At 40.0% G+C, this 8,846-nt stretch overlaps 1 protein-coding gene across 1 annotated transcript in view; it reads left to right on the top strand.

Annotated features, from left to right (window-relative positions):
* The window catches only part of RFX8 (RFX family member 8, lacking RFX DNA binding domain), a 26,667-nt gene extending 18,606 nt beyond the window's left edge, over positions 1 to 8,061 (top strand). Inside the window, 5 exon segments of the mRNA XM_010016886.1 lie at positions 1,106 to 1,262; positions 2,789 to 2,883; positions 4,085 to 4,199; positions 7,714 to 7,958; positions 7,960 to 8,061. Of these exon segments, the coding sequence (XP_010015188.1) occupies positions 1,106 to 1,262; positions 2,789 to 2,883; positions 4,085 to 4,199; positions 7,714 to 7,958; positions 7,960 to 8,061 (714 nt within the window).
* Positions 8,062 to 8,846: the final 785 nt, after the last annotated feature.

Below are 8,846 nucleotides of genomic sequence, written 5' to 3'. Positions count from 1 at the left end.
TCCTTCCGACACTGGAAACTCCAAGTAAAATAAGAAAACAGCCTTTGTCTTTAACTTAGCTGAAAGGGATTATGGAGTGGGAATCAGAGTGCTTTTGGTATTCCAGTAAAGCTAGCAGAATGATGAAAAATTGCTAGATTGGGAATTACATTTGCAAACAAACGGTCAGCTGAGTTCACTGCTGATTTTGGAGTCACGGCAAGCACCTGGTGAATGGGATTTATTAAAACGTTTATGAATCCTGAAGTTTTTCTGAATTTTAAAAAAAATATTTTTCCTCTGGAAGGCCCAACTGGACATGGATTATTCATATAAACACACAAAATTCAACAAAGGCTTTAGGATCTTACTGATTTCAGTATGGAAGTGAGAGACTTAAATGTATGGATTAACAAATTTTAGCAGATTCAGGTTTAATTTCCTTCCTGTTTTCATCATTTCATCAAGAATATGAAGGAATACTGTGTGGTATTAGCAATTAATAAGAAAAAAAGTGAAGAGATCAGGATCAAATGTTAAGCTGAAAATTGTTTGCACTGTCTATGTGAGTAATACATTTGGGGACAAATATGAAGCCAGGTTCATTCACAAATGACTCATAAGCAGATGAATGCAGTAAACCCCCAACTAATACTATTTTAATTAATCCCATATTTTTAATGTTACTTTTACTTTCTCAAAATTTTGAGCAACTTGAGAAAGTTGCCTTTGAATTTAATTGAAACATGTGCTAAGGACAGATAACATCGACAGGAAAGTCAGCCTTGATACACCATTCAATGTTTTAGACAAAATACCATTATTTGGCATTACTATAATAACTGTAAGCAGAACCAATTGCCCAGGCAATTGCCCAGATACTTCAATTATGTTAGCTTGTCTGCTTCACCACAGACAACACCATAGAGTGCCATTGAGAAGAGTATCTCCCAGAACAAAAAACTCTTGAAGACAACTTAAGATTCATCGCCTTTGATTTTCTTTTTTTCTCCCCCCAGTTTGGAGACTGGTTATATAAAGTCTAGTATTGAATAAAGGAAGCTTTTTGACTGACCTAAGGGCTTGAGAAAATGAAAGCCATTAACTGTTTTCTTATTCTCTATAGACAATGAGAACAGTCTTGAACAGCCACAGCAAAGTCACTGTTTTGCGATCAGACTTGCATGCTGTCATCGAACAGGGATTTCTGGATATTCCTGGAAACCTCGTTCAAAAGGCGTTTAGGAGTCCGGAGGAGCCGCAGAATGACATAGAACTAAAATGTAATTTTTTGTTGCTATATTTTGTCTGTTCGCTTAAGCCCTTGCTTACCATTGTTAAAGCTCCAGCATTTCCTCTTGTTTTTTCATTGCATCTGCCCTAATGGGAATTACAGACTTGCCATAACCCGAAGTGCTGGAAAAGAGCAGATACAACTGAGAATGGAGTATGTAATATTATCCTTCTAACTTTAAAGGTTAAGAATGAAAGACTTTCCGTCCTGACTGTCTCTTAAAGCTTTTCCTGTGGCAGTAGCAGTGGGGTTTGTGCTTCTTCTAGAAGGTTGACAGGCAGGGATACTATTTTTTTTATCGTTTTCTTTGACAAAAATGAAGTTTTTAAGCATAGCATTTCACATTGTCCTCTATTATTAGTTGAAACACACTGAATAATTTCTTGTGGTCAGTTTTTAAAACATTTTATGCTGAACTGGATGAAGTCTTTCCTGTATTGCAGCCTGTGGGAACCATGTTCTGCTGTAAACAATAAAATACAGTTTGTATGCGGTCATGCAATAATGCATTTGCCAGCTTAATGAAAAGAGATAGGAACTTAATGGCAAGTTAATATTTAGATTAGTGGGCTGCCATTTAAATTATTAGCAAGAGACCAGCATGTTGAACTAGGCTGTGCACAGAACTGATGCGGGGAAACCTCAGCTCTTTGTTCCTGCTCTGCCACCAGCTTTCTCACTGACAAGGGATGTGCCACAGCCTTTCTATCACTTCTTTCAGTAGGAATAATGATCTTCTTTCTTCACAGAACCATCAGGAGAACCATTTTAAAAATATTTATATACATCTTGAAATCAAAATCACTGTGTGCAATGCTCTTATTACATTTGCTCATTATATTAATGATGATCTTACTCTCTCCAAGAAAGATTTATTGCATTCTCTGTTTTCTTTGCTTTTCCAAACTGTTATTTATAATAAGCAAGGTTTCACAGACCCAATCCATATGTCTTCCTGAAGGAAGAAGTCTCATTAGAAGGGTGTAAATTTAGAGACGAGCCATACTAATGTAACTTTTGGCACTGGGTGGTAGGTTCCAATCTTTTGGGGGAACAGCTGCCTGATACGTAGCAGTATTATCTCTATTTCCGTTGGTCTACAGAACATTCTGCATTTTCTGTTATTGTTTTGAAACCATTTTCTCCCTCTTGACAGAAAAACCAGTATTTTCTTTTCTCAAACAGATAAAATCCAGATAAGTAAGTTAGTATTGCATATAACCAAATTCCAGCTTCCACAATGGAAGTGTTAATTCTTGCCACCTTTGCCATGATGACTAGGTCAGGGCAGATATAGTGGAGATGGACATAAACATGAATTCTGACTGATTTCAAAGCAGTGTACTATTTCTCAGTAAATGAATAGTATAGTTATATTAATCAAAATGCTATAAACAGATGTCTTACTATGTTTCAAGCTAAAGATAAAAGAAAAAAAAAAAGGCTAAAAACTGCAAAAACAAACCAAAAAGCAAACTGATCACGAAGTAATGATCTCCTTTCTGTATTTCATAGGTTTGAACGACTTAGTGTCTTTGCTGACACCTTCCACAGACATTCGAGTTCTCCTGAACTGTGTGTCTTCGAATCTTCATGCTTTTGTCATCCAGGTATAAAATTAATAATTTCAGAAAAGAAAGAGTGATCACATAAATTATCCAGCTACACGCTGTCGCTAGTCTGCAGGAGCTACATTGTGCACTAGCAACCTGACCAGACTGCAGATTTGCATAAATACAATTTATGCACACTGCAGAAAAAGGGAGAATTAATTGGCATACAAAATTTCCATCTGTGCAAACAACTACAAGCATATTTCTGTGCATATATACACTTGGGCAGTTCCAGTATCTGCTCTCATTTCATAGCCACATATTCTAATAGTTCCTAATAAACCGAAGTTCAGCAGAAAAAGGTTAGTAAAAATGAAGAGAACACTTCATGATTCTTGTAAACATTGATTCATAGAACTGTTGACCTTTGGCAGGTGGTAGGAGAGTGATAATTTCTAGTACAATGTCTCTAGCTTCTGTGAAAGATTCAAGTATGACTATCCTCGCATATGCACCTTTCCGTACCTTAAAAATTCTACCACCCCTGTTCCGTAACTGATTCAGAATTAGTGGTAGCTTAATGGCACTGCTGCATTCTGTTAGTTGACAACCCAATTAACTTGGGTCTGGGTGGTGGTTCTTTGGGTTTGGGTTTTTTTTCCCTTTCTGAAGAAGTAGGGTAAATTGTACTTCTTCAGCTCGATTATTTCCTTTTTTTTTTTTAGTTTATTTTTTTTATTTTTTATTTTATTTAAGACTAATACTTTGCAGTTCTGTGGTGCCTTCAAATCACAGAACCCTCAACTACCTCATAGAAGGTCTAGAGAAGATGGAATGGGACTTCTGCTGGGGGTTCACAGTCATGGAGCATAAGACCGTAGACACAAGTTGCAGCAAAGAAAACTCCCAATAGATAAAAAGACAAAAAAACCCCAAACAATTACCATAAGAGTAGTTGAGCATTTGAAGAGGTAACCTGGAAAGGCTGTGCAACGTCCATCCTGGAGGTATACAGAACTTGGATGGACAAGGCCTGAACTAAGCTGGCCATGCTTTGGGCAGGAGATTGGATTAGATGACGTTCAAAAGTCCCTTTCAGCCTAAGTTATTTTAGGATTCTGACAAAAAAGCAAACCAAAAAAACCCCACCTTCTTGTTCCACCTTTGTATGCAGTCTGTACAGGGAAATGGTCTGCAACACAATAATGAATTCTTTTAACCAACTTTGTCATAAAGCAGTTTTTTTCTCCATCTGCAGCCAAGCAGGAATAAAGAGGAGCTTAGAGAGCTGGCATCAGATTTCCAGTTGAGGTGGAACTTCCTACTGAGAACAGTAAGCAAGGCTATGACCCTCAACAATACAGACAGTTTTGGTAAGTAGGATCTTTGTGACTCTTGACCAGTATGCCCCTTTCTGACCTGAGATGACAGAGGCACCGGATTATTTTAACTGACATAAACTCACACTACAGTCAATAGGGCATCATTTCCTTACTCCCTTCCTTGCAACAAGCACCATTCGCCTGGTGATGTGGCTAGACAGGTCAGGGAAATGAAATGATTCGGTTTTGACCAGGTTACTTCTCTGAGCTAAACCCTAGGATGAGCAGAGGGAGGAGAGCAGGAGCACACAGCTGAAGATGGCAGGAAGTGCAGGACTCCCTCCCTCTTTCAGCAGAAACCATCATTTGTTTGTGGGGAAACGGGGAACAGTAGCCTGAGGTGTGAGCCTCTGCTCTCCCTCCCTACAAGAGCTGCACACCCCAGCAGAAGGGTGCGATGGAGAGCTGGAGCCACTAATATCCTGAACTATAAACATTACAGATATATCAAGTGATAGGTCCAAGTCTTTTGGGTTCTTTCTGTAAAATGTAGCCAGAGTAAAGCCACTGCGATAATAGCTTGCCAAAAAGGCAGTTAGTTCCTTTGACAATAGCTATCTGCTCCTTTTCCTTACGCCTTCCACTGACTTAAGTGCTTGCCTAGCCAGCAGCAAGCCTGTTTAAGGTGTTAAACTGACTGAATACTAGTCACTCCTTTAGTTGGGTTAGTTTTGTCTCTGATTTAAGGTTCTGACCTGTCAAGCATCAAATCCATCATATACCAGTGCAAGGCAGGAAAAGTGAAGGGACTGTGCAGTCACATTCACTCCAAGTGGCTTGAATTGGTGCAACCACGTCTTGAATAAGTTCAGTTTTTTCCATTTTGGTATTGCATCAACCCTATCTACTCTCTTCTCGATTGTAAAACCTTTCAGAGGTTCTTTCTCTATTATTCATTCTGCAGAGAGGTATAATCTCCTGTGAGTAGCATCTGATCCCAAACTGTATTGAACCTCTTTTTAGATTTTCAGTGGAGCACCTTCCTAATTTTTCCTCTTTTGTTGGATAGGGCTTCACACAAACAAAGAAAACCTCATTATCTTCTTTGAAATTCCCCTTCAAAACTGTACTTTCATGTATTTCTTACAAAGACATAACAAAGTGGTACATTAAGGTTGTTGCCTTTTGTATTCTTCAGTATTCTTCCCCCATTAATACCCGTTTGTGCATGTATGTGTGCACCCCTTTTCTGCACATAGCTGCTATCTTTGGCCTTGTATTTAGACTGCAAACTGGCTGGAGCAGGATCTGTGAGCAGGAAACACAGCACAGTAGAGTACCTTGTCCATCAGCTGCATTACATTACATTACATTACAACATCAGTTGCATTACAGTAATACTAAAATAATCAGTCCTTCCTCCCTCTCCAGGGGAGTTCTGCACAACACTCTCCATTGCTGCATGCAATATTTTGGGCAATGAGAGAATTTGGAATGAATTCCAAGAACAGCACTGGAAGCATAATGTTTATTGAAATTCCCCATGATGGTGAAATCCTCTTCCTTTTTTCCACCACAAGAAGAGTTTAATGAACTGCTTCCCTGTTCTGCAGTTGTCAGTGGCTAGGGACATAAATGGTGGAGATCATCCCTTCCTCTGCTGAGCCTTCCTTAAACTAGTTACAAATAATATTTTCATCCCACTTATGACAGTCTTCCTACTATAATTCACTAACACTAATATTGAATTTATTCTCACATGTGAGAGAGCTAAAAATATTTTTTAATCTTCTGCTGTGATGCTCCAGTTGATTTGGTCATTATTATTTCCTTTCTTAATGCCCTGGGTTCTTTAAGATGTTGGGTTATATCATCTAAAATGTCCCTTCTTTCCCATGTTTCTGTTCTGGTAGGATATTGAGTTTTAGTGGACAAGGCTGACGCTGTGCTGTTAATAAGCCATCTGGTGTAGAAGTTCTGTACTCAGGGTCACTGCTTTTCAGGAATCTCTTAAATCTCAGCATTTCTTTCAGGAACGGTGGGCAGCTTGCAAGTCAAAATATGTAACATCCACACTAAGGAAACTCAGTTACTAAGGGAAATGTATGAGCATCATGTTAATGCAGCGTGCCTCCCCTCCCAAACTACACCTCACAGCAGTAATCAAAATCAAACTTACTTCCATCTGGGGCTCTTGCCTTGGAGCTTGGCACATCTGGCACATCTAATACACTGGCATACTCACACCTCTGAATTCAGAATTGACTTTTAGGATTTACTTTTACCCTTTTCCAGCCCAGCCTCCACATGGGTGATGCCCAAGTGTGGTCAGAGGAGACATTCAGCTACCCCTGTTGCAAGGCAGCAAGGAGCAAGCGTGCTACAGCAGTCAGGGCTAAGGAGACCTCTACAGCTCTTTCAGTTCCACCTCCTCCCCAGCAAATGTGCCTTTACATATCTCTATCACAAAGCTCAGCTGGTAAACCTCCATTTCCATACCAGCCTGCCTCCCAAGGCATTCAGGGATGTATTGCTGAGCAACACTGGCTGGACAGTGACCCAGGCATTTCTTTTTTGCATGCAAGCTTTTTCAACCTACTCCCTCTTCAGAACTGTGTCCCTCTGGAGCGGTAGCTTTTGCTTCATGTTTAGTCTTCTTGAATACACTGAAAACACCTGTAAGATGGCTAGAAGCACTCTTGGACTGCTAGTGCCGGGTCTGCATAGTTTGAACTCCAAGTATAATAGCCCTTTTCCTTGTCCCATATATAAACAAGCACTTCCACTTACTTAGCTATAATTCAAAGATGCGCAAAAGGATAAACAGCAGAAGCAGTAGCTTCTCAGACCCGTGTAACATCAGAAGAGGCAGTATTTTTAATTTTTAAAGCTCCGTAAACCTTAGTTTTTCATATAAATCGTGGAATCTCCTTGTTGATGTAAAGTAAAAAAAGTAAACATGTTTGTGGGATGCAGACGTTATGAATTGCCTGATGAATTCCTGTGCAAGTTTATGGCATGGAAGAAGACCTACATTTTACTGTAAGGGCTTTCAACCAAGGTAAGACTCAAAAGTCAATGGCCTCAGTGAGTCTTTCTTGGCTTTTAGCAGTTTTGCCCCAGGCTGCAAGGTAGGCCATTTAATGTCATAGATACAAGACATACAAATGCATGTAGGAGAGTTTACTTGGGAAGATTTATCCATCTGAGGGGAGAATTGGGGGTGATATGTGGTTGATGATAAGCCTTGTAGCAGCAGTGAATATAGGGGAAAAAGCAGGAAAGCCTATAAACAAGCAGAAAAGCCTATAAACAGAAGTACACTTTCCTCTCTAGCTAAAATAAGGGGGAAAGGCTTTTGCTTACATTTCAAATCTGCTGTTGGTGCCTATTTTGCTGTGATATCTGGAAGTACATAATTTTGTAAGTACTACTTGATGAGTGCTAGTCTGCTACTTTGTCTAGCCCATTACTATAATGAAGCCTTTCAAAGAAGAACACATCATGAAGATGATAAGGAAATGAGGAGGTTGTTAAAATTATTTTTGTTTTTCTTTAAACCTAGGATCCTGGCATTTGCTTAATTTGCTACTCATGGATTTTGTGGCTCACATTTTCCTGTCCTGTATAGAGGAGAAGGGAGATGAAAGTTTCTGGGTTGCAAAGCAAAATGAGTTCCCTGTTCTGTGGTATTATGAGCCCAGCCATCTCTGGGGCTGTTTTGCAGAGGAGCAACATGAAGCCAATACTCCACAGCCAGCTTTCACAACTTCGATGCAGAGCCAGAATAACTTTGGAAAGGGCCATGTTTTTCCAGAGTTCTGAGCTGTTCGGTGGACGCAGCCACAGGCAGCAAGGTGAAATAAACACTAACTTTAAAGAAACTAACAACAACAACAAAAAAAAAGAATAGAAAAAAAGGGTAAATGGGGAGGCATCTCGGGCAGTCTGTGATTGTTTGGGGGATTTTAGGTGTGTAAAGTAGAAAAAAATGAAATTTAGGTTTGCACAGAGCCATGCCCAATGACACCCCAACCTCAAGCCACAAAGCATCCTCTATATCCCACCTCCATCCCACGATCCTATCAAGGGACCATGATCTTCACACCACCCACCTCCTCATGACCTTAGTTCCCTGATTCTTTCCCTTGGGTTTCCAGCAGACCTTTGACACTCCTCCAGATTCCCTGAGCATTGTCTAAGCAAGAGCAGCACTGTTCTAGTGGGTTGGGAGCAGCTTGTAGGCTAGCTGACAAACAGGCTGCATGCACTTACTGTGCATGATGTGGCCTTTTCTCACTACTAAAAGCACTGAGAGGCTCTCTTCCCTCCACCTACCTTTTAGGTTTATCAAAAGATGCAGAAGTATGAAATCCTTGAGATCTTTCTGCTCCACCAGACTTCCTTGCAGTCAGTCTGCTGCTTCAATCTTACTAGCATAAGGGATGACATACAGGTAGAAAGCAAGAGAGACTCTAAGTCTTCCTAGGACACAAGGGTAAATATAAGAACATACAGGAACATGGATCAAGCCTCTGTGCTTAATACAAATGATGAATTAGACATTCATCTGTTTTCAGAAGTCTCTTCCGTGCAGTAACAGCACGTGTCTTAAATCTCAGAGAGCATGGTGTTTTCCAGAAAATGGTGCTGGGCAAATGCTAATGGCACCAAAACTCGTGAAGAAAATTACATTCT

The sequence above is a fragment of the Nestor notabilis genome, unplaced genomic scaffold, assembly GCF_000696875.1.
Source record: "Nestor notabilis isolate BGI_N333 unplaced genomic scaffold, ASM69687v1 scaffold15556, whole genome shotgun sequence".
Lineage (NCBI taxonomy): Eukaryota > Metazoa > Chordata > Aves > Psittaciformes > Psittacidae > Nestor > Nestor notabilis.
This window is presented reverse-complemented; position numbering and strand designations above follow the sequence as displayed.